Genomic DNA, 27,500 nt, shown 5'->3' with positions numbered 1-27,500 from the left:
CGTACGGCTTGGAGGGGGGAGAAGGTTCCATTGTATTGTTCTGGTAGTTTGAGGAAGCAGCTCACACATAAGGGTAGCGGTGGGACGTCCACAGGCATTAAAGTCATTTTGTGTGAGGTTTTTTTTTTGTTGTTGTTGAGAAGATCATCTGTGAGACTGCAGTGAAGGATGCTGCGGTTTGGACTTATCTATAGGATCAGCTTTCTCGTGCTTTAAAAAGAAAGAACACAATAGATGATAGAATAGCATATTTATTCCTGCACTTTTATTTCACTTCTAAGTGCCGACTGATTACCTGCCTGAATTACTTACTAGATATTGATTTTTTTCAGGAAACTTGCTAAGATTAGTCCTTCATTCCTTACAGGATGTCCTTTAAGAATCGAATTGCCGTTATTTTCATCATGGTTCCACTAGTTATGGTGTCTTATTGCTAGATGTGTGCATGTGTGACATTTCCTGATATCCCGATTGTTCCCTATGGCTGGTGTATGGCTTTATGGCTGGTGTGATGAGCTGTGAATGCCATGGACTCAGGCGCTCCCTAGGGCTTTGTGAAAGACTCTTACCCTGTCCCATACCCCCCTCCACACACACACACACACACACACACACACACACACAGCATCCCTTGTCCTGACCCTCCTCCCTTTTCTTCACTTCCCTTTATGTCCTCTCTCCCATCCATCCTACCTGTCTGTTACAATCTGCCTCGCCGGACACACCACTCATTGCCCGTCTGCTTTAAACCTCGACATCGCCGGTGTTCCCGGCTTTGGTTTTGCTCCATCACCCCACCACTCTCCACCTTCCTCCTCCTCTTACTAGCACACGTGTGTGCTTCTTTTGTCAAAACCTTAGCTCTGCTCAATTGTTCTCTTTAATGCATATTGAAGAACAGATACTAGGTTCTTTTTTTTCCTCATGCGGTATAGGAGGAGGGTTTTATTTATTCATGCAGGCTGAGAGCACGCTCCTCGTAAAAAGAAAAAAAACTCACCAACGTCTCTCTGCAGAACCCCGCAGCCTCCACACCGCTTATATTTAGTGCATTTCAGAGCCATAGCTACTGATGCAGCACATACCCTCTATGAGCGTAGGACTAGCCCATGTAGCCCATGCATGCTAATATATCTAATATCAGGTCGGTTGATTGTATTGTAATACGTAAAGAAACATAGCGAATAGATTGGATATGAAATATTTGACAATCTTGACAGTAGTGTGTACACGAGACGTAAACAAGAAGCTTTATTTAGGATCGTTATTTCCAGCCACCATCACAGCTCTGATATTATGTTGTAGACAATAAAAGAAAAAGATAAAGAAAAAATGTTAATAAGCTGTTGCTGATGCTCGTCAGTTTTGGTGCTCATTTGAATGGACGAGAGGTGAAGTCCTTACAGGGACACTGTGTTCGCTGTACACCTCGCTGCCTGTCATTCATACCGAGCCAAAGTCACCTCTGCCATATAGATCTGTGTGTTTGTGTGTTTGTGTGTGTGTGTTTACATATAGTCTACAATGCCTTGACCTGAACTTTAAAAAAAATGTATAATTGTGGCATCAGCTCCTGAGGAACCGGCGTTTTAACACTCAAAGCTCCTGCATCAAGGTCAAACAGCTTCCTCCATCACACCTCCAACCCTCCACACAGCACGCTGGAAATCTGAATAAACCATAACTTCAGCTTTTATTCCTGTTACCTGTTAGGATTTAAGGTTAATCTCATTGTCACAGGGATAGGGATCAGATTTCAGCACTAAAATGAATGAGCTCCTGTTGAGAGAAAACAGAGTGGAACTTGTATGGAAGTTCTGAAGTCTTGCATATGAGTTATTTGCAGGGAGTGTGTTTGGAGGAGTGTGTGTTTGGAGCTGTGTGTTCAGAGGAGTGTGTTTGTTGCTGTGTGTTCAGAGGAGTGTGTTCAGAGGAGTGTGTTTGGAGGGGTGTGTTTGGAGGAGAGTGGAGGGGTGTGTTTGGAAAGGTGTGTTTGGAGGAGTATGTGTCTGGAGGAGTGTGTTCAGAGGAGTGTGTTCAGAGGAGTTTGTTCAGAGGTCTGTGTTTGGAGGAGAGTGTTTATAAACCTCACAAGGAGTGAAGAAGAGGACATTGGTAACAAGAGGAAAACTGGACTTTAAAGGTGTGGTCCATTTCTCACCTTCCTGTCATCTAAGTGTATTATGTACTTTTACAGATTTTAGAACATGATCTAGGAACAAAAACACCTCTGGACTGCAGTGGCGTGACCATGTTAATCGATGTGTGTAGCCTGTGCTAGCACTCTGCTCTGAGGTGAGCTGAAGGTGAGGGTGTGTGATGTGCTCAGAATGAGATGGTCAGTTCACACACTTTTCATACAGATCACATACTAGGATACAGCTGTTGCTGAATGTGTGTGTCTGTGTGTGTGTGTGTGTGTGTGTGTGTGTGTGTGTGTGTGTGTGTGTCTGTGTGTGTGTGTGTGTGTGTGCGTTGTGACACAAGGGGAAGAAATCTATACTCCACTTCGCTATTCCTGGAACTTGGCAGCTCTTCCGTTACTTTCGTCTGGTGCAAATGAAAACAAACAGACTCAGATCTGCCTGCTGGTGTGTGTGTGTGTGTGTGTGTGTGTGTGTGTGTGTGTGTGTGTGTGTGTGTGTCTGTGTGTGTGTGTGTTGTATATTACACATGTATTATTATATGAACTCATTTTCAGTCATTCTCTGAGAGGGACTCTTTCAGTGGCACTGAATTTCATGTGTCTTTTGTTTTATTTTTAGACATCAGACATCCAACAACATTAGATTGGATTGTGTGTTAATTTGGTTCCACATCGATGAATACAAATGTAAAGCTCCTATTCTAGATAGACAAAGGCTGTGAGTCGAATCCCATGGCTAAGAAGAAAGAAAGAAAGAAAGAAAGAAAGAAAGAAAGAAAGAAAGAAAGAAAGAAAGAAAGAAAGGCAGTAGGAAGAGAAATATAAAACAGAGCGATATAGGAAAACTGGTAGAAACAAGAAGAAAGGAAAGAGAAAAAGTCAAAAGAGAAAGACTGAGAAAACATGCTGTAAAATAAGGTGAGAGAACGGCAAGAAGAGAACTAAACAAGAGAGAGAGAGAGAGAGAGAGAGAGAGATACATGTAGAACCATGGGAATGAGAAAGGAAAGGTCAAAAGAAATAATAAAAAAGAGCCAAAAGGATGAAAATGGCTGACAAAAGTATTGGTAGAAAAATAGAGAAAGAAAAGAGGATTGAAACCGAGGATTTTAGAAAAGATAAAAAAGACAAGAGAGAAAGATCATGAGCATCAAAAAAGAAAAAGATGGCAGAATAGATCGAAAATTTGAAAAGAGAAAGCGATGGAGATAGAGGAAGAGAGTGGGAGGGATGAAATAACGAGAAAGCTTGGGAGAGAGGGAGAGAGAATAGGAAAATAAGAAAAAGGAGGTTGCTGGAGAGACAAAGCGGGAAATGGAGTAAAAATACGGGAATGAAAAAATGGGATACAGACAGATGAGAGAGAATGAGGGACGATGAAAGAGAAAGAGAGAGAGAGAGAGATGGGGGATGAGTAGGTTGATGGTGGAAAATTGAACTCCTGCTGTTAATTAATTTTTGCTGTGTTTCATCTACATTCCCCTCTCCCTCCATCACTCCACCCCTCCTCCAGCTTCTCTTCCCTCCCTCCCTCACTCTCTCTCTCTCTCTCTCTCTCTCTCTCTCTCTCTCTCTCTCTCTCTCTCTCTCTCTCTCTCTCTCCATCACCTCCTCATCCTCCTCACATGTGGGCAGATTGAAGTGCACCATTGTTTCCTGCCACACTTCACCCCTCACAAGGCCCTAAATCCTCACGCCGGCAGCTTCACCCCCAACCGACTGCCGAACAAACACACCAGACGTCTACATTAATCCTCCATCACTTAGCTTCCATATCTCCAGCTCTACACCAGCGCCTCCATTGTCCCTCCCGCCATTTCTCCTCCTTCTCTCCTTCTCTCCCTCGTTCCCTCCTCTCTGGGACCTGCCATTCTGCCTCGTACCCAAATGAAATCCATTAATCTTATATCCCCAGCCTTCAGCCATGTCAGGAGATGCATCTTATTACCATAATGTTGCTTTTATGGCAGCACTCATTACCTTATCTGAGTAAATATTTTATAGAATTCATGTATTTTTCATACCTAACTTTTCATAACAGGGTGGCACGGTGGCTTAGCGATTAGCACGTTCGCCTCACACTTCCAGGGTTGGGGGTTCGATTCCCGCCTCCACCTTGTGTGTGTGGAGTTTGCATGTTCGTATGTATTTGCATGCACGTACTGTATGTAGCTAACTAGTGTTTGCTAACTCTCTGCAAGACAAGAGAGATTTGAGCAGGTTTCTTCGCTTGCTAGTAATAATTCAGTTCAATTTAATTTTCAACACTGGTCATTTTTACAAAGCAGCTTTATAGTCAAATATAAATTTGGAATCTAAACGATAAAAATTACAGTTGATATACAGTATATGTGTAATGCGTAAGCCAGAGGTGACATTTGTAAGCAGAATTAAAAGAGAACTTATCCTCATCTGGGTGACAGCAGACAGTACGATTATAAATCATTTCCTTCTATAACTGTACACTGTATAATAATTGTGTAACCAGGAGATTTTGAACATCATGATTTATCGATTCATTTCAGTTTTATTTATATGATTTTTTTCCCTAGAGTTAGTGTGATACTGGGTAGAGATGGAGGTGTAAGTGTTTACTACGGAATATTCTGTATGTAGTTAGAAGAGTTAAAAAATAACATCCTTCCAACTTTATTTGTATTCATGGAACTTCCATTCTGCTTCTCGTGTAACTCCTGCAGAAGGAAACCTCAAACCATATTTCTGAGGCTAACTGTATGGTGTAGAGCACGTAGGAGGATGTTTTAACAGTGCAGGGGTTTCACAAAGATGATGCTGCTTTGCAAGATTGGTTTAATGGGATAAATCTTTAGTAATTGAGAGAGAGAGAGAGAAAGAGAGAGAGAGAGAGAGAGAGAGAGAGAGAGAAATAGAAGTGAGGATTTATAAAACCGCACTAAAATGTGTCATCACCTTTCTTCCAACACCACCCCTCCCCCCTCCACCTGCCCCATTTACCCATAAACCCCCCGCCCCAAACCCTCCCCCTAATAATGGCCCTCCAGAGACTCTGATTTGCACAAATGAGTGGTTGTCCATGTTTGTGGTTTGTTTTGGCTCTCTCTCTCACACACACACACACACGCGCTCACACACACACACACACACACACACACACACACACAGTGCTGTAGTAACCATGCTATCTTTCTATTGTGACTAATTTATAGTTATTTCTATATGAAATTACACAGGACACTGTCAAGATCCAGGTTCACTAACAAGACCACGTGTCCAAGATCATGTACTGTGACGGTACCAACAGCATTTGATTCAGTACCAACAGCAATTGATTCAGTACCAACAGCATTCGATTCAGTACTTACAGCATTCGAGTCAGTACTTACAGCATTCAATTCAGTACCAACAGCATTCGATTCAGTACCAACGGCATTTGATTCAGTACCAACAGCATTTGATTCAGTACTTACAGCATTTGATTCAGTACCAACAGCAATTGATTCAGTACCAACAGCATTCGATTCAGTACTTACAGCATTCGAGTCAGTACTTACAGCATTCAATTCAGTACCAACAGCATTCGATTCAGTACCAACGGCATTTGATTCAGTACCAACAGCATTTGATTCAGTACTTACAGCATTTGATTCAGTACCAACAGCATCCGATTCAGTACTTACAATATTTGAATCAGTACCTACTGGCATCAATTCATTACTTATTGTATTTGATTCAGTACCATACAGCATTTGATTCAGTACCTACTGCTGGGCTCATCAGTAGGTGTGTACAGTATGAACACAGTAAAATACGGGACATGCTGTCTGCCGAATATAATTAGGGTGTTGTGACGCTTATGTTCCTTGTAAATATTTTATTCATTTTATACAACAATTACACTTTCTGAAGTAATAAATGACAATATTATAAGACTACCAGTGATTGTCTGGTAGTGAGTCCAGGTTCTCTACGACCTTGTGTAGGACTGAAAATGGATGGATGGATGTTACAGAGAAACCTGAAAGGAAAAAATCCTGGAGACTTCATTAATGCTACTTAAACATGACCTTATAGAAAATTTCACTATATCAACAATTATACTTTTTCTTTGTTAAATAACAACACACTTTATAATAAGTCAATATGTATGAGCTGGTACTAAAGAAACAAAAATGTATCAGACTGAGAGCTTTTATTAGTTTGTATTAAATATGCATTTAAGGGTTAATTATTCTGCATACTAAGATGGATCCTGTTTAGCATCAATGAATGGCTTTAATTTTTCAGCCTGCTATTCTTGCATGGCTAAGACCTGACCTGTTCTTTTGAATGTGTGGTGATACCAGGTGTGTATTAAGAAAATAAAAATGATGCATGAAGCTTGCAGCATCTAGATGTCTGTAAAGAGTTATAACAGTGAAATGCAAAGGATGTGTTTTGTGTGTCTCCAATGCTGCATCTCTGATGTGATTCAGTATCTGCAGTGAAGGGGAGGGGCGGCATTCGCTGTCTTGGTGGGCTTTGGTGGTAACTCATCTGAGTGTGATGTTTGTGGAGTGAGAAAGTTATCGATCTCCTGCCTGTCTCTCTCACTGTCTCGGGCGTTTCCTGCAGTGACCAGAGAAAGAGAGAGGGAGACAGTGGCCTTATTCGCTCGTCCTGTACTGTTCTTCATCAGCAGATCGAGAGAGCTGAAGAGGCGTGCGTTCCTCTACAGTAGCGTCTTCATTAACCTCAGCTGATGAGCTGAGGCTCTCAGACTCTGTAAGGATCTACTGTAATCAGATTCTCCGCTGTCCGTTACTCCATCTTGTCCTGTATAATACCTCTCTCGTAGACAGAATGACGTCTGCCCTGCTGCTACACATCCCTGGCTTCCTCTTCCACCAGCACTTTACAGCACTTTACTACTCTTTTCTTCTGGACCTCTTCACCTTTAAGACTCGTTACCATTAATTAATATGCTTAAAATTTCTCAAAGTATTTTTCTCAGAGCAGCTTTACTAAAAAGGAGAGACAATTCCAACAACACAAAAATCACAACTATACGTTATAAAGAAGTAAAGAAGCCTTATTACTCTAAGGTATAGAATCTACGTCTAATATTATACATCATAAACATGTTTTCTGTAATAAGGCATTTCTATAACATTTACGGAAGGAGTCTCCTGTGTCAGAGCTTTTTAAAAGTCACAGCTAAAGGTGTTTAATGTTAATGTTGTCTATCCACAGAAAGTCTGTTCTTTTTTTTTGGTTTTCCGTTTCTCAAACGACTAGATGTCGACGTGTCCAGATGAACAACACGAGTTAACAAGTTCAGAAAACTTCACATCATGAGGTTTATATCTGCTATAATTTAAGTGATAACACGAACAAACTTATTTCATAGACTTTTGATATTAAACATAACAACAAATATTTTCATTCTGTAATTCATACAGTTTGCTTGTGTTTTAATTCATTTCATTTTGTGAATAAATTTGATTAGATTAAAGCCAGTGTTCAGTGTTTTTCCAGTTTGCCAGGCATCTTTTATTTCTTACATATTCTTACATGGTATGGATTATATGTGTATATATTTGTGGCCTTGTGAGTGTTTATGGCATATCTGGTTCCACTGAAGTGCATGGAGGTGGCAGTAGCATAGGATAATGTGTCAGTCTGGTTGTGGCAGGTGTGTTGGTCCATATACGGTGACCAGTTTGTAGAAATCTTCTACGGATGCTGAGTTTAGATGATGATTGTGGATGTAGCACTTTTTTTTTTTAGAACTGGACAGAAATCCATGCTAATATTTCTATGACAGGTGCCAAAACTTTGCTGCACATGCGCTATCCTACTAATGTACTATAGATTAATTAGTGTGATGCAACATAATCCGATAGTATTACAACATGTTGAGATACTGTATGTTGATATAACCAACTTAGATTTACAGCAATAAATGGAAAGTTTTACGTAATCAACAAATGGTTAATACAAAGCACAAGCTTTTTCCTGGCATGTAATCTAATCTAATAGGCTACCAAAATACAACAAAAATAACACATAATTAAAAAGCTTTTATTTGTTGAAAATGGTCATACAAGTAGACAGACTATTAAAGCATTAAAAATACTGTACAGCTACATTCCAGTATGTCCACCATGACTCTTCACTACAACTGGAAGAACTTTAAACAATCTGTTGATGTACTTGTTGCTTGCCTTTTCTGTAAGTTCCTCAAACCAGAATTTGTCTATGGCAGCAATTAACTCAGATTTTGAGGTTGGTTCTGCTTCTTTCCGAATATAATCTTTCAAAGCATGCCACACCATCTCAATGGGATTCATATCCGGGGATTCTGGTGGAGTCTTTACCCAGTTAATACCCTCTGCGGAAATGGCAGCAGTGTGCTTCGGATCATTGTCCTGGAAAAAACGGTGGTGGACTCTGAAGGTTTCCCGAATATATGGGGAAGCAGTTTCTTTAATAATAGCGTCTTTGAAGAAAGTACGATCCATAATCCCATCAAAGATTGCGATAGGTCCTGGTCCAAGTCTGGATATTTCTCCCCAAACATGAACTTTCAGAAGATGCTTTGGCTTTGGTTTAAACACACGTCTTCCTGTCAAGCGAGCCAAGGCCACAGCTGTTTCATCCGTAAAAATTACATCGTTAAATGTCTCATTCTCTGAACGAACCTTGCCAATTCTCAACAAAAAAACTCGACTTGTAAAAAGAAATCGGTATGCATTTTTTTATTGTTACTGTAACGAGTAATGGTATAGCCCACATCTCCATTCGATTAAGTTATGAATTTTTTGCTGGTTTACAGGCTGTACTGATCCATCGCCGAAGCCCTGCTGTCAGCATCTCAAAACAACAGCTTTCAGCTTTGACACGAAGGCTTGTGGATTTGGAGGCAAAAGTTGGTTTGTTGGAGGCACGTTTGAACGAGAGGTCTCATCCGCCGACCACTGATAAATCTACAGCTACAGACAGTCCGGTTGATGTTCTTCCAAGTCCGGTGGAACCTCGGACCGAATGTCAACAGGCGACCCATATCCATCCGTCTGATCATGGGGAATTTAGTTTAACCAATGGACATTTGGACACTGACAGTTTCGGTTTCCCATCGTCCGTTTCTACACCGTGTATTGACCGCACTCGTCCTGCAGATATAAAGGAGGACTCCGCTTCCTTAAACCACCAACTGTCGATGCTTGATTACAACTATTCACCTGTTCAAGAATCGGCTTCTACTCTGTCCAACACATCACAGCAATGTCCCTCAGCAATGTCATCATTTTGTTTGAGGCTGCCTGAAACACCAAGAAACGCTTCAAATTTTCAGTCGCATAATTCTGTTCGACGGTCTCTCATGGGAGTAATTCTACAAGATGTGACTTTAAATCACGTGTCCATGGAGGTTGAGAAACAACTTTATCTGGATGCAGCAGGATCAGACGGTACACCTAGAGCAGATCGTTTTGCTGCTGGTTTGTTTAAAAGGTTAATTCCCATTACCGTTTATCATGACTGGGTAGGTTCTGTGAACTATGATGGTTCAAAGGGAAAAAACGCTCTGCCATTGAATCTACGTCAAGCCATTTCCGATGCTGTTGCTAGGAAATTCCACCCCTCCTTGCGTGACTGGAAGCTTGTAAGAGACAGAATTAACGAGCTTCTCAGAAAGAAGCGATTAAGTTTTCCTCTTTTTTAAAATGCTGTAAATATCTTTTTTAACTTGTATGATACAACGTTGAAACAAATGGTGAATGGTAAACGGTTGAAAGGGTCAATAAAATAAATGTTTTATGACATTGTAATTTGTGAATCATTCAGAAAAAAATGTAAAAACTAATTTTATGAAAATACTTATATTTAAAAAAGTTTTAAAATGTAATTGATGCGATGTTCATCATGAAAATGTGAAATATCACTTGCACAGGAAGTGGTCTATAGCCCGATTGTTACTGACTGACTAATCCCAACAAGCATAATATGTTATACAGGTTGTATGATCATATTATAACCATTAAATGAGTCTTAAGTAGCTTTTAAACAACACCATCGGCTCAGATCTACTACGGTGTCTGAGAAAGAGGCCATGGAGCTCTAATCCTGCTGTGGAGCTCACTGTGTGTAGGTTAGACCCTTCAGATACGGTGAATCTGTGAATCTGAATCTTTAACCCTCAATTGCTCAGTTGTATAAAAATGAGATAAAATGTAAGATGCTCTGGATAAGGGCGTCTGCTAAATGCTGTAAATGTGTATGGTGTGTTTACCCAGTTGACTGACCCATCATCTAACAAGAAAGTCCCCCCTCCCTCCTCTACCTGCAGCTGCTGTCCTTTTACTGACATTGATTTCTAAGGAACGATTGACCTTGTGCTCTCGGGTTCCTGCCTTTTATAGCCGGTCCTCTACCTTTACTGCAGTCGTTGTCCTTTGTGGAATTCTCTGGTAGCAGCATTTAGTAAGCGTCTACAGAAGACATAGAGTCCTTCACAGGGACTAACAGGCATGGATTAAAAAAAAAAAAAGCAAGAAAGATTCGATTTTTAACTGAGATTTTTTTTTCATCAACATGTGGAATAAATTTGAGAAATAATTAGTAATACCTGTAATAGTACACTGATAATAAAATGTCAGTATTGACAATCCTGGTATTGGTTGTGACTTTGAAATGGGACAAAGGCTGTTTTTAAAAAGGTCCCTGAACATCTTGATGTGATGATGGAATTTGATGTGAAATATTTAACAGAGGCTTTTCAGATCGCTCAAGCGCTGATTGTAAAGATCTGGCTCCACATCCCAAATAAAACATGCTGCAGGCTTGTTTGTGTAGCTGTGTGCACGTCTGCAGGACAGTGAGGTGTGAGGTGCCAGGGCCTCTGATGAACCATGAAAGGTCCATCTGTGAGTAAACACGCACACTGGTTTTGTCACACGATTTATCATGTCCCACACTCAAGTGAATCAGTTTTATGGTTTGTATTTGATACACAAGCAGCGTTGACTGTGTTAAATCTGCCTTAAATCACTGCAGGCAAGTCAGTGTAGAGTTGAGAGGGTTTTCTGGACAGTTTGAATTTACATTCGCATACATAAACCAGTCGGTTGAACTGTAGCTGTAGCGTAATGCATGTCGTTCATACGGTATTTTAGTCTACGAATGATTGTACTGTACCTAGATGAGACTGAAGCACTGCGGAAGACTTCAGCTTTCCCGTCAGTATCACTAGAGAATTGTGGGTAGTGTGTGGTGGACTGCCTCAGGTAGATGTAATAGGTCTAAAGGTGAATAGAAGTGATAAGTTGCATTCGCAGGATGCTGACTGCAGAAATCAATCTATGGACATTAATAAACAATGAGGTGGTCATGGGACTGTGTTCTTTCACAGTTTTTACCCACGCCTTAAGGGATTTTAAACATTCCTGCTAGGTCCTGAAGAAATTTTGACCATTGCCTTCATCTCCTGAAGGAATTATTAGCAATCTTGTCCACACCTGAAAGAATTCCCACAAACTCTTGAAGGAACCAATCCTGCCTATACATAAAGGAATTCTGACCAGTCCCAACAGATCCTGAAGAAATTCTGACTATTCCTGCCAGTTCCTGTACTCTTAAGTTTTAGTGCATCTTATTATGAGGTTTTGGACTCATTAAGAAAACATAGTTATTATTGAACAACGTTTCTAAAGAGTCTAACATTTGTATACAGTACTGTACTGTATGTTGCGTGTTATGGATCATTGTGTATCTAGAGATACACAAGTACAAGCACAGATAAAATCTGGATCAAAATATGGACAGCATCTTCCCTCAGTAAAGCTGGAGGTCTGAAATTCCAGTCAGTATTTTGACCCAATACTGATTGAGTGATGCTCATGAATCTTTTGTGCCGTTGGTAGGAGTCTCCAGGAGTCTCCACAGCTAACGGTAATGAGCTTTTATGCCTTGAATACAAAAGCTTTTTAAGAAAAGAAGAGCAAGAAAAGCTTATAATGCACAACACCAAGGACCTAAACAACCCAAGCCTAATTATGTAACTATAATAAGTGCTTGTGTGTCACGCTCCGCTTCAGGAACGATAGACCTCTGTTTTAGGTTTATGATGTGCTCATAAACACCATTCATCAGTGTTAAGAGATACTTAAACAGGTAAATATTAGACCTGGTGATGTGTGTAAGCGTGTGAACAGTCCTGTGGTCTGATGATGGCTGGAGGATGACTAACACACACTGTGTTAGCTATATTGAGCTATAGTCTCTAACACTTTCTCCTCCACCTACTCTACTGTACTGTAGCTGTGTTTAACTCTGAGTTACTAATTTTTTATTGATTAAATGCAATATTCTGTCATGTACTGACTGTATAATGAGTAAGTGCTTCTACATGATGTCTCAACGTCTCAAACCAAACGTACGACGGATTTATTATTACTGCAGTAAACTAGCTGACATATTAGATGCTTGTCACACATTCACACATGATCACTGAATGATTCACAGTTATTTTATTAACAAACTGCACACATTATTTTCATATAACTTTTTTGATTTGTCTTTTTATTCAGAAAATCTTCTTTTTAAACTTTATTTCCCAGATTGCACCACGGCTTAAAAACATGACCTCCACGAAACACAGCCCCAACACACTCACACAGACACACACACACACACACACACACACACACACACACACACACACACACACACACACACACACACACAAACACACTATAAAAGAGTCATTCATTCACATAAGACTACAAGACTAATTGCTTGGCATTACCTACTCTGACGTTATCTAGTCTCTGTACATGTTTCACTACATATTTTTGTACATATTTCAAGTAATTTCCTTCTTTTATATTGCGTTTTTTTCTACAATACCCTGCACAACAGTCTGTATTTGACCTTGGAACTTTTATCATTGTTTGCTGGTTGAATTTGTGTCAGTTTTAACTTCTGCCATCCAAACTTACTGACTATGGAGAACAAAAAGTAAACCTCAGTTACATTACCATGTAATACAGTTTGGTGAATAGTGTCAAATGGTCTGTAGTGACCCAAACCCGTGCACATAGTATCCTAATGCTCCCTGACAGCAAGAGACTGACCAACAAGTCCTCTACAGCAAAACACCTCCAAATCCAGACAGCACGTATATGACCCTGTGGACAGTGGGGTAAATTGAATTTATATTATTATTATCAAAACTCAGCTGTGGATTTTGCTGTGGAACTTGACTTCCTGTTACAGCACTGTATGAGTTATTTGTGAGAGAAGATATATATATATATATATGACCATGATACAGGGCGACCAGGATTAAAGTCTAGATTAAGAATGTGTAAATTTAGTACTTTAATGTGATTTATAAGAGCATTGTCTATGTTTGAAGAAAACTGAAGAGCAAGAATTATTTTGGAAAACTGTTGAAAATCTGGAACCGTCTTTATCGCTATATACTCCAGCTATAAGACACACGGAATGAAACCATAGACGATATAAATAGTTTGTGTTTTTGTTACTTTAATCACATCACATACTGTATGTAGGTCAGTCTGTCTCACACTTGTTTATATTGTTGGTGAACAGCGTGTTGCATGTTGTACGTACGGCTACATGTGCGTGTGTAGTTGTGCGTTCCTCTGGAGATCTGGCTACTGCTCTTCTCCAGATGTACTCTTTGAGTGTGTGTCACATGTACGGCAGCCATTTGCATCACAGGAGGCTTTAACCGACGTTCCCAGCAGCTGGACCCTCCAGATCTCAGATGCGTCCATTTTGCAACAAAGAAAAGCGCCACTCATGAGGCGATATTCGAGTGAGCGATTTACCATCATTTCATCTCTCTTTCCTTCTCTGCTCTTGACTTGGTAAATCATCATTCTTCATGCTTATTCTATTCATGTGTGTGTGTGTGTGTTCTACAGGAAGCTTATAATTCTCATGCACATGAGAGGTTTGCTCTCTTCACTGATTTCATTGGCTCTGTTAATTGATCACTATAAGATTTTATAATGCAGGAACAGTGTATTGATTTGTCTCGGGCACCAGAGGGAGTGAGCGCTGTAGGCTACTGAGCTTCACCTCTGTTTTCTGCATCATTCCCAATATATTCCACAGAGACACAAGACTCAGACTTACTGCATTGATCTGGCTTGGAGCTGAGCTTGCTGCTGTGACGCTTTAGTTTTCTGTGTAATCACGGTAATTGACTAGGTAACTTTTACATGTGTTTGGGAACGAGAGTGGAGCATCGATCGCGCTCTGAGAAACATTGAGTATTTTTTATTGATTTGGCTGACTCAAGAATCTACTGTATTTTAATAAAGAGCCGACACACTGCAGGACATACAGTACTGTATATACTAATGAATCATATCTAAGGTCTAATTTTTGCATTAGCCTGATTATAATAGTTCAATTTGTTAGTGTTTTTGTGGTGTACTTCTCCAGCACTATAGATTATGTGAAGGGTCACTATCACTATTTTGGGTCATAGTCACCTTACTGTCTGGAAAATAAAATGTTTGGCGCTTTAACAGCAGAAATGACATGCAAATCGGACACGCAAACTCGACACCCAATCATCAGGAAAATATGGTGCCATCTAAAGGAAAGCATGTTTTCTGTGTCAGGAAGTCAGCTTTTTCTTCAGCAGTGGGGACTAGTGAGGCAAGCAGACAGGAAATTGAAACCAATGACCTCATTTACGTAATGAAGTCAAGGAGAATGGAAAGAGAAAGAGATCTTGCATTAGAAATGTGGGTGTGGATGCATGTGTGTGTGTGTGTGTGTGTGTGTGTGTGTGTGTATTCCATTTGTTTCTCCATTAAACTCTGTTTAATAAAGAAAGCAACGGCAGTGAGGAACTAGCATCCTCCATCACAGAAAGGAGTCGTGTGCTGGGTGATTTATACCTGCACTGGGTTGAAATGGAGGAGGAGCAGTCGTAACCTGCCATCAGTAGTGTCTCACACACACACACACACACACACACACACACACACACACACACACACACACACACACACACACACACTTGAACAGAATGAGCGTCAGTCATGTGGAAAATGGCTTTGGATAGACTGCAGATCATTAATGTGCTGCTCATGCTTGTGGCAGCTAATTTTCCAAATACGTTAACATCAGTAGAAACATATTGTATGTATTTAAACCAAATGTGTGTGTTATTCCATCCTCACATTTACACCCCATGAAGAGAGGTGGGCGATATACATAATGTTTAACATGTAATATAATGTATTGCTCTCTCTCTCTCTCTCTTTTAAAAAATAGATATCAGCTCCTATCAAAACACATTACCACATCAAAAAATCCACATCAGAAAATCTCTTTTTTATTATTCAACTCAATTAAATTTTCTTTTATTCATTTTTATTTGTTTAGCACCTTTAACAATGGACAAAGCAGCTTTACAGGAATATAAAAAATTCTGAATAAAAATGATAAATTTAAAAATGTTATTTTAGACTTATTTGTATGGAGCAAGCCAGAGGAGCTGGACTTAAATCATGACCTCATCCTCATCTGGGTGACACTGGATAGAGATTGTAATCATTTCTTTTCTGTAACTATGTACTATATGATCAAGTGCATTTGTGTAACCAGGAGCATTTGATTATGAGTGTAGTCTGAGATCATGTGGAACGTATAATAACGCACACCTTCTGACCAATCACAGTTGAGCATTCATGGCTCTGCACGTTATATCGCACTGCTGTGGTATAAATATTTAAAAACATCCACATGTTCATGTGTTGTTAGAAAAGATTTCTGTAATGATATCTCAGACAGGTCTATAGTAACATACTGATGTTATATTATCATATAGCCCAGATCTAATTTCCTTTAGCACTGCACTTGGAATCCAATCCCGTGTTTATATGTCGAGCTTTAAACTACCTTTCTCTCTTTTTTTTTGCACCAAACCGTCTTTTCATCTGCATAGCTCAAAGAAAGGGAATACCATAATCATTTCCAAGTCTCCAAACCTCCAGTAGCAGCAATCCATCCTATGACACTCCTTTTTTGGAACAGTTGCCATGGCAACTGTGTCCTTTCTAGCTGGTTAGCTGCTGCATCTGCTATTCCCCGAGCTCTCTCAGGCTAAACAGAGGAAGACGTCTGAGCGATCAAACAGGAAGGGGATCCTCAATGCCATTAAAGATTTTTTTTTTGTCTTACTTTACTATGATCTCACCTTTCCATGATCCTCAGCACCATATTAAGAGCTTTTGGCTTTTTCAGATATTTATGAAGCTGGTCAGTCGTGTCTTCTATATTAATGTCATTTCAACAAAACTAGTCAGCCTACCCAGAATGCATTGTGACCCGATGCTTAAAATATTTTTATAAATAAAAGGATGAGAAATAAAATGCTTAATATTTCTAGGGTTCTTTGTTTTGGGATCCATTGAGAAACAAACCATTTCAACCTCTTAAAGGCAGGGTCTCCGATTTTTGAGAAATACTTCAGAAAACTGAGTCGGGCCGAATAATAAAAAACAAAACAAAATTCAAAACAAACGTGTAGCCAATGAGCAGAAAGGGGCGGGGCTTGTCAATATGGGTGGAGAGCGTGTTCAGTGCGCATGTGTGACATTAGTAGAAAGCGGTTTTAACATTGATATGGAGGATGAAAACAAAGAAAGAAAGCGAAGAAAGGCTTACGATAAGGCAAGAAGTAGGAACCGTGTTAATATAGGATCAGCTTTCCAGCGATGGAGAGAACTGAAGGAGCGGGAAGTTGGCCGCATATTCACAGATTGGAGTTTCCCGAGTCAATAACTCTTGAGCTAAACACTGTTACTACACAAATAACACCTCTTTTCTATCGTAGTAATGTAGAGACGCAGCTACAAGCGCGTTTTGCTAGTAACAGCGTTTAGCTCAGGAGTTACTGACTTGGGAAACTTTACTTAAGACGCTTTTTCCCTTCTCGATAGGTGAGTAACGTTGGTTTTGCTTTGTTTCACAGAACTAATATATGCCGTCCTTTGCATGATTATGCTTGTGTGTCATTTTTGCTTGTTTGTTTATCTGCAATCGTATTGTTCTTCCCTTCAGCTATGATAAAGACACATTTCTTTCCATTAGTTGCCTGGGTTACGTATGTATGTGTGGGCGGAGCTATAAATACAGGGGTGGGACCCATTTGGGTTGGGGGCGTGTTTGTTTTTGTGATTTCAAATGTCAACATTGGCTTTCAAACAACAGAGACCCCACCTTTAAAGATTCTAGATCTTATCTGGCAGCTGATGGTGTTTTTAACACTACTCCTCTAACTAATTAGCATAATATCTGTTTAACTACCTAATATTACTAACAGTATCTTTATAAAGAGACAAAATAAATCTCAAAGGATTCTGTTTAAACTACTCTGTGCTGGAAGCCAAAAGCAAACGTTGTCTCGTCAAGTGGTAGATTTGTCGAACACATGGTGTTACAAAAGCAGTATTGGAATGCAGGTTATGTTCGTGCTCACATGCTTCTGAGAGCACAGTGGGGTCCAACGTTAGCCTCGGGTTCTGCACAGAGGGGATACGATTGAAGACATACAGTATATCTGTATCTATATCTGTTAAGAAAAGTTGCTGGAGGACATGTTCAGTAATTATGAACATTTTGCATTTTGTATAAATCACAGAAATACCGTAGCCTTAGAAATGTCCGTGTCTAATACACACACTTTATTTGAATACAAATCGCTCATTAAGGCTTTTCACACTCTGAGTTGTTGTTTCTCTTAACCCCTGGTAGAATTTAAAACGTGTCATTTACTAGATTTATCCAGTTGATAGCATTACTGTTGATGGCACAAATATTCAAATCAGAAGGTTAAGGCAGGGTTTGGGAATGTACAGTGTGAAACGTCAGATTATGAAGAGCCAGGATTCAGTGTTAATCCCGGGTCAAGTGTGAGCAGTGTGAAACGTCAAACAAATGAACCTAGGATTCTGTTTTGTACTTTATTATGAGCGCTTATACAGTATGGGTACATGTTTGTGGCCCCCTATAAAAAAACCATCATATTCATAATGTATACAGAACAACGCTGATAATTTCAGAACACTGTGTTTTTTTGTAATCAGGACTGAGTGAAAAGATCAGTTTAGACCAAACTGCTGCAGTTTTCATTAGTGATTTCATTGATCGGCCCAGCGACAAGGAATGTGTAGAGTTTGTGTGCGTGGAGCGAGAGCTGATGGCTACGCTGTTGATGTGACTGGAACCTACCAGGAAGAGACAATCTATGCCACACTGTCGTGCCATTAATACCCACTGGAAATGCCCCTAAATCCTACCTAAAACTATTCCAATGCTCTTCAATCCAGCTGACTGGCTCCCAACAGTACCATGCTCATGAGCTGAGCCTGGCTGTGCCGGGACAGTGTGGATGAAAGGAGGAGGGGAGGAGGGAGGGGGAATCGAAAAAGAGCTGATAAGCAAGTTGACAATAAGCCTCATGCTGGACAGATCCCAGTGAGGGAGGCCTGTCGGCATACACCGCATGAGCAGAGACACCACATCCCCCTTTCTGCTATTTCAGTCCAGAAGATCATGGTTACACTCATCCAGGACAGAAGTAGCTAGCGCCTACAAATATGGTAAGTGCGAGGGCACGGGGTGGCGGACCGAGCGAGGAAGAGTCAGAGATGTGTGGCTGAGAGGAGGTTAGCTGAGCTAGCATCCTACTGAGGACAAGGACAGAAGGATGAGAGAGGAGGTGCTTCGGCAATGGGACAGGGAATCTGAGTGCAGCAAAACAAGCCTGCAAACTGATTAGCCTCTCAGTGTGTGCCTTTCCTTGTTAGGTCGTGTATTTTTAGAGTCTCCATAATGCCCCTCAACCATAGCTCTAGCTTCCAGGGCTAGATAATCAAATACTCAGGTTTCACTTTGGACTGCAGGCAGAATGGCTGTGGAAGAGGAAGCAGAGTGCCAAGTGCTAGTAAGTGAACTTTTTAAAACGCCTTTTATTGCACCACCATTGCCACCACAATGCTTAGTATTAGGATGTGTTCTGCTAATGGAGAAATCTGAGCTAGAGAGGGACAGAAGCTTTTCAGCATGTACTGAGTGCACGGGGACAGAACGTTAAGTCTATATAACGTTGATGGCATTTACAGGAATGAGGCATGACTGCGACATAGTACTGCATCAGGGTTGTGTTACAAACGCCGGCATGGCAGAGCGGCATGATAGCGCTGATGAAAAGGAATGTAACTACGTGACCTTGTGTACGATGAAACCTTACAAAATTATGTTTTTGTTGCTTACCACCCTCAAGAGAGTAATGATGTGGACTAGCTGTAGTTTGTGTGATCATTTTTAAATTTGTGCGTTAATGGTGAGTAAAGTGAAGCATGGGATATTGTACGGCTTACGACCTTTAGGTTGTGTATACACAAACATTGTACAGAGGTTCATTTGTACCGGTGCAGAGATACAGCCTACGGTTTTTAAACATGTTTTATAGCATGCTTTTCTAGCTCTAATGAGCTGCTCACTTTATGAAGACGTTTGCGATGGTTATGTTTGGTGTATTGGTGTGTTTTCTGTTAGCAGGTTTTTCTATTGTCTCTACCCCCCCTCCCCCCATGGTCTTCATAATGTTGCTTGTGTGAATATGAAGCCAGACATTTCTTCAGTATCTTAGAACCATTCCATCAAAACCTTTCATCATGAAGATCTTTCTGTGTTGTGAAATGTAAAAAGACTTTACTTCTGTCAAAGAACTAAAAATGAAGACTCCATCTAAAAATACCTAATAACCAAACTGACCAATCAGACGTGAGAATTCCACGACACAGTGAGACGGTATAAAATAACACTCATGCGTTGTATCTCTTTATTAATGCTTGTCTACATAAAGTTCTTAAATCTCTCAGTCATACACGGGCGGAAATGTCTGTAAATGTTTGTCTTAACATCTGAATATAATCAGTATCTCAAAGCTTAGCAAACAGTGTCACTATAGACATATTGAGTATTGATGAAACTATACTAAAGTAACAGTAGTAATAATTTTATTGCCTTCATGTTAGTTTTCTTCAGACTTTTAGTGGATACACTAAGTGTATTATTTATTTGCCATTTCTACAATTGAGGCAACAGTATAATGTAGAAACCATCTACAGCTAATCATGCTGTCTATGGACGCCTGACCATCACACCCATATGTTCTTCTTGAACATCCCATTCCTGATATTGCTGTTCTAACATCATCCACTCATCGTTGAAGGCTTTTCACTAGATGTTGGAGTGTGACTCTGGGGATTTGTGATCATTCAGCCACACATTGTTGAGATCAGACTCTGATGTCAGACTCTGATGTTGGGGTTCAATTGGTGTTCCAAATCATCCCAAAGGACTTCAGTGTGGTTGAGGTTGAGTTTCTCTACACCCTTTTTGAGAAACCGTATCTTCTGGACCTGGTTTTGTGCACAGGGGCATTGTCGTGCTGGAACAGATTTGGGCTTATATACAAAGACATCCTGTACAACTCTGTGTGATCAGTTTGAGGAAGATGTTCATATGTGTGGTGATCAGGGTTCAGTGTAGCTTATTTAAAGACTGTGTGATAAGAGCTGTCTGATAAGAGTATAAACACAAATAAAGACTATAACACAATGAAGATACTCTAATATTACACTTGAGAATAAAAGTCGAGCCTGATCCGAAAAATAACAGACACAGAGAAGGTCAGAGGCTCTTAAGTAATAAATATAATGTTATTGAGTGCAATGGTCCTGATTCGTAAAGCATTGAGCGTGTCACATTACTGCCATCTTAACTTAACCTCCTGTTCTTTTACAATACACAGCAAAATACAGGGAAAAGCTCCTGAATTCTCAAGCTTTGTTCCATGACCGAGTGCAGGCTCACTGTTATCTGACTCGGCGGTGATCGTATGTGACCTGTCACTTAACAGCTTTATCTCTATGTGTAAGATTTCCAAAGTGGACATTACTTAGGCAGACATTTAAAATAAACAGCATGTGTGAGGCAGGACATGATAAAATGTGATGAACCTGATAAAATATAAAGGACCAGAATAGACACTATATGCTGATATAGTTACTGTATAGTGCTAATTTACTGGCACCTCAGTGTGTAAACCTACAGATGAGTGATATGAAATGTTCTTTATCTATAATAATAATAATAATAATAATAATAATAATAATAATAATAATAATAAAGCCTCACCAACCTGATTTGTTTGGATTGTTAAACATTAATGAAATCAGGAATCTTACTGCTTAACTTTAACCATTATACTATGAAAAAGTACATTAAAAAAGAAGTGTGTCTTTGTGTTTTATAAATCTATACACAAACCTTGTAATAAAAACTATTATTATTCCTGTACGCAGGGTTTTACCGCACAGGAGACGAGCAACACAGTAAATCTGCTTTGTTATCGTCTCTTATGTGTTCAGATGGCTCATGAGGGATGAAATCAATACACCATTTGTGTGTTTGGGGCAGAGAAGAGTGAATTTGACCATCAGAGAAAAGATCTTGAGAGAGAGAGTGACTGTGTGTGTGTGAGAGAGAGAGAGAGAGAGTGAGAGAGAGAGAGAAATAGAGAGAGAGTGTGTGTGTGTGTGTGTGTGTGTGTTTGTGTGTGTGAGCGAGAGAGAGAGAGTGTGTGTGTGTGTGTGAAAGAGAGAGAGAGTGTATGTGTGTGTGTGTGTAAGAGAGAGAGAGTGTGTGCGAGAGCGAGAGAGAGAGAGAGAGAGAGAGAGAGAGAGAGAGAGAGAGAGAGAGTATACTAAATTTAAGGAGAACACCCACACACTGCAGAAGAATAACTGTAACTCTACACCATACAGATGAGAAGGAATTCTGTATCACTGAACAGTTTGATTAACACATCTGAGTATACAGTAAACGAATATAGAATTAAACTTTAAATGAAAAAACTCAATGTTAAATGTTTTTAAATAACTATTTAATGAGTTTTATTTCTGCTTATGTCCAAATATAGATTTGAAAAACCTTCTTTTAATTTCCAAGTCCAACAAAACATGTTTCATATTTAATGAAGATATTAATACATCTGAATATTCGGATTAATATGTTAATATGTTAACATTTTAGCGCATGGTGCAGAGTGTGTTAGTGTGTGTTCATGTGTGAAAGGGTGTGTCGGAAATCTTTACTCTTACAGCACTGCAGCAACAACGGGTTCCCCCACCCTCTCTTTCTGTGTGTGTGTGTGTGTGTGTGTGTGTGTGTGTGTGTGTGTGTGTGGACATGCTGACTCGCTTGTTGTTTGTCTGGCTTTCAGCAGGCCACACCTTCACAGTCCTGACCCTTGTGGATGCTCTATGTACAGCAATGAGAAGAATGTTCCCAATGCAGAAACGCTGGGCTTCGAGCATCGACTGCACTCACAATAACACACTCTGAGCTCGCAGTACGCTTTCAAAACAACATTCACGTGCACTGCTGCTGTCGTTTATGTCATTCCTGTGTTTTTATTTATTTAACTCTCCTATAGTGACATTAATGAAGGGAGGATATACTTCAGACTGCACTATGGAAAGCGTACAATTCAGCATGTTTGTGTAGATAATGGTGTGTAATGATCTACTGGTGTGATGGTGTGGTGTGTTATAGCAGAAGTATATGTTGTATACTGTATGTGAAGAATAAAATACTGTAAGATGAGCTGTGGGGAGATTCAGCACAACACCAAAGGGGACAGACTTCCTGAACTCTTACTAACCATAAATCGATTGTTAGTAACAAGATTAACTCGGGTAAATGTAACCAAGGACTGGTTAAAGCACATTATAATGTTCTCTGTGAGAAAGTTCATATAGATAAGACCGCACTCTTAGCTCAGTGCTTAATAGTTTCCTTTTTTGGACCCTTGAGCACTGTATTTGTCCTTAACTGTTCAGTTATATAGTGTAATATTCTCATTTATATCAGATTTCAATTAAATGCTTGAATCTGATTGGTCAGAAAGTGTGCATTATTTATTTTCATAGAAAAACAGCAATTGTCTCGTCACTTCCCAGAGACTACAAACATGGCTGCCGGAGGATTACATCACCCAGCCATCGCCAGCGCTTTCAAGTTCACGTTCAACTTCATTCTTATTGCACACAAACAGACAGTTACATTCGCACAGCATATAACAACACGGATTCCATGGGTCCGTCGCAAAATATATGCTCAGTGTCATGTACCATTCTATACCACACCTTCTGACTCCATGCCATAGTGTTTATGGTGACGACTGCGTTTCTGTTTCCTGGTTTATATCCAATAACATCTGACTTCTGTTGTTTATTGACTTTGATTCATTTCCTTGTTTGATTTGGATTAGTTTTCGGTGTTAAAAATAAAGAATCTCCACCACCTGCAATAGGTTTATACTGATGCACTTGTTCTAGCGTAGGATTGGTTCTTAAGCTCTAAATGTTGTTTAACAAAGTAATTCTCATAATGCTTTCTGACATGGTGATTTTTTTTGTTAGGAGAGATTTATTTGACATTTATGGAAGGCGTCTCGGGTAGAAACGCTCAGTTTCAGTTACTCTTTCTTTTTTCTCCAGAAAAATGTGGAACTAATAGGAACTCAGACTTTCCACAACATTAACGTTGTAAATATAAATTATTAAAAGGTTTGATGTGTCATTCGTTAATAAATTAAACATATACACATGTAACTGTTGTTCTGATATAAACTGAATAACACACTCCAGACCATGCTGTTAAACAAAAATAACACACATCAGGAGGGTTGGAGCTCTCAGATGGAACTTTGTGCTGCATCGCTTCACCCTGGTCTGCATTATTTATGAGTAAAAGCATGACGGTGGTTTTGCTGTGTGTTATTCCTTACATATACTGTCACATCTTCCTCTTTGCATATGTCAGCTTTAACAGAAGGCAATCGTTAAGCCTTAGAGTTCCTGAGCCTTAAACCAGCGCTGCTAATGTTTTACCAGCACACTGTCAGTACATTCTGCTGGCATTCAGACATTTTTAGTCAGTATGAATTATTTTATCTCTACAAGTCTGATCTAAAATGATTCAGGACTTCAGGCTTTCGGTGTGAGATGTTCTCTCTGTTGATAATCTTACACAGAATTTTAGTGGATGATGATGATGAACACCTTCACGTTTTACACATGGAGCGTCTCAGAGAGCACAAATGACTGTGATATCACTAAAATACTCATGAAAAACTACATGTCCTTACACCCCTGAGTGTCTACTTTCATATGAGCTTTTTATTAAGCACCGCTGTGGACTGGGACAAGACAAAGACGTTCAACACTGAACATGGACACAGGGAAACAGGCACAATTGTTTTTTTTTCGGGCTCTGGGATAAAGAGTTAAAAAGATTTGTGAAAAAATCAGGAAAGATACAAATAATTTGAGACCATAGACTGTACATCGCTGTTTATTTTTCTCACTGGGCTCCGATTACACAAGCCACACTATTAACACTATTGTAGCTGCATATGGTAAATATGAGGCTTCGTCACATCGAAACTGTTCTTTCCAGCCAACAGATGACGTTCCTTTATTACATTTTTTAGAGCCCAAACACAACCCAAGCTAAAATGAAACAAGGTTTTGTGCCTGTAGTACAGATCTTTACCTGCCAGGCTGAAACTAGATTTGTTCTGATGCAATATGAGCTTCATTTCCCACTAATGCAGTCTGGAAAGTGGTGTATTATTATTTTTTCTACTCGGTGTAGGCGTGGGCTACTCATCCATGCTAGCTGCAGTGCATTTGCTCCTCTCATTGCAGTGGAAATCCCCCTGTAAAAACCCAGATATGTTTCCTTCCATCCCATTCTTTTTCAGCTGTGATATTTCGACAGTTCTCTGCTTCCGTTGCTCCTCTCGTATAAATCTTTCAGCTCTCCCTGCTCCAGTTTATTACAAATGTCAGGCAGCCTGTTTAACAAGCACCAGACGGCCTGTGGAAGTAAACTGAGAGCGCTATAACATATAAACCTGACGTCACCATGTACAAACCTATATACATAGAGATATACATTAACAGACAGTGATGGTCTTATCGGTTAATCAAACAATATGAGTGTAATATGATGTTTGGAGAGAAATATTTACAATCTCTCACATCCATCCATGCACCATGGAGCGTCCAGGGTTTTTGCCTCTTGTACACAAGCTCATGTAAATTTTCTAAGTTGGGGTTTTGCCTGTGTTTTACAGACTGACACAAATGCCAGTTATCTGCGAGCGGCCCGGGCTGGAAACCTGGAGAAAGCCCTCGATTACCTGAAGTCTGGGGTCGAGATCAACATCTGTAACCAGGTCAGTTCTCAAACTTGAATTAGCCTAATATGAATTGAGCTGTTATTTATCACTTGGAGCCCACTCACAGCTGCTGATGATGACTCCACATGAATGGCCTGGAGATACATGGGGTTACTGTGGATGGTACCACCATGATAGAAACCAAGGAAATGGCTTTAGTCTGCAATTGATGCGAACAGATTTCCACTCAAGTCTCTATCAGTGAACAGTTAATAACATCAACAAGACAGACTTCATCTTAAAGCCATAATGAATTTCCTAGATGCATTTTTTTAGTACACAATTAGAAAGGAAAAGATTTATAATCTGGTGTCACCCAGATGTGGATGGAGTCTGGTTCCTCTAAAGGTTTCTCCTTCATATTGTATCAGGGAGTGTTTTCTTTTTGCTCCTTAAGGACATCTAGTCAGATTTTTAGGTTTTATGTCATCAAGTGCTGCTAAACTTTTTCTTTAAGGTACAGCACTTCTGCTAAAGCCTAATAATTATTTTCACTGCAGAGTAAGTTAGTTCAACTGGAGTATAAGGTTTAGTTCAAAACATTAAAACACAAGCAGTGCAAAGAACTGAATTTGTTCAAATATGTAAATAATAACGCATGTGAAACGATGTGCAATGAACTATGACTAAGAAACTAAGAGCCACTTTTAGTTCTTAGAGGAACTTAGTGTCAGCACTGATCTGGAGATGTGATTAGAGTTGACCTGAAACAAGAGAAAACCAGAACAGGAAGTGAACAGAAAGACTCTACGATAACATTTTATGAAATGCCTGTCATATTCTTGGTAAGTACAATAAATATATTATAGGACCAAAAGTATGTTGATACCTGACCATGAACTATTCCAATATGGAGATGTTCAATGTTATAACATTCTCCAGTCTTCTGTGAAGTATGACTGTGTGGATCTGTGTTCATTCAGCTACAAGAGCATTAATGAGATCAGATACTGATGTCAGGTGAGGAGGTCTGGGGTTCAGTGAGTGTTTCAGTTCATCCCAAAGGTGTTCAGTAGGGTTGAGTCAGAGTCAGGGCTCAGTGCAGGACACTGGAGATCCTCCACTCCAAGCTCAGGAGCATTGTTCCTCAACCTGGACTACATCTCTGAAGTATTTTATGATTCATTTATTAATTTATTTCCCATATAGATGAAGAATGAACACTGTTCTGGCTTTGCAATGTGGCACATTTATTTTTTAAATACAAATATTATCTGTAATATCGACTAGTTAGTGTTAGTACTCGATAACTGTCTTAAATAGTGCATAGGTGTTGGAGTTATTGGACCGCAATGCTAATTCTACAGGCTCGCCTGCTTCTATGTGTGTGTGTTTTTATAGAATGGCCTGAATGCTCTTCATCTCGCCTCTAAGGAGGGACATGTGGAGATAGTGGCACAGCTTATTAAACTCGGAGCCAGTGTGGATGCGGCAACAAAGGTAGGGACAAAGGGTACTGTGGGAAATTCCACTTCCCACTGATAAACACACACACACACACACACACACAATTTATTACACTGAGAGCGTTATTGCTGGAGGCCAGCGTAATGAGTTCAGCTGTCCACGGCTTTGCTGCCTCGGCAAATTTCCAAAGTCAAGGTTATGGACAGTTTTCAAGACACGTCAAGGCCGTCTTTTAGCAGCGGAAATAGTCTCTCAGTAAAACTCTTTCCACAACAATGATAGTGAACCGGCTGCCAAAATACTGCGGCTTAATTCCTCATTTGTGAATAAACACAACTGGTGCTCTCGATTCTCAAACGGACCGACAGCAAGTTTTATTACACTCATATGTCAGTATGTTAGAATCCAACAGTCAAGTGGACAAACTGCTTTTATATCATCATTTATCAAAAACTAATTTCACTTCTAACAAACACAACAAATGTAATATTTACAACGAACAATGAATAGGAGCCTGAATGGAGCGACTCAAAGAGTTTATTTCTTTTTCTCTAATTCTTCTGCTTCTATTCATCGTCTGATCTAAAATTAGTCAGAAAATTAGGAAGACTGTTA

The 27,500-nt window shown here is 39.8% G+C and overlaps 1 protein-coding gene across 11 annotated transcripts in view; it reads left to right on the top strand.

Moving 5' to 3' along the window:
- The window catches only part of ank3b (ankyrin 3b), a 142,659-nt gene that overhangs the window by 50,700 nt on the left and 64,459 nt on the right, over positions 1-27,500 (top strand). For 10 of the 11 annotated variants that reach the window (XM_060863991.1, XM_060863994.1, XM_060863997.1 and 7 more), the window contains exons 2-3: positions 25,374-25,475; positions 26,820-26,918. In XM_060863991.1, coding sequence (XP_060719974.1) covers positions 25,374-25,475; positions 26,820-26,918 — 201 coding nt within the window. Of the gene's footprint in view, positions 1-18,978; positions 19,104-25,373; positions 25,476-26,819; positions 26,919-27,500 lie in introns of those variants that run through there. The other variant, XM_060863995.1, reaches the window with a different exon arrangement.

This window comes from Tachysurus vachellii, chromosome 2, assembly GCF_030014155.1.
Source record: "Tachysurus vachellii isolate PV-2020 chromosome 2, HZAU_Pvac_v1, whole genome shotgun sequence".
In the NCBI taxonomy this organism is placed as follows: Eukaryota; Metazoa; Chordata; class Actinopteri; order Siluriformes; family Bagridae; genus Tachysurus; species Tachysurus vachellii.
This window is presented reverse-complemented; position numbering and strand designations above follow the sequence as displayed.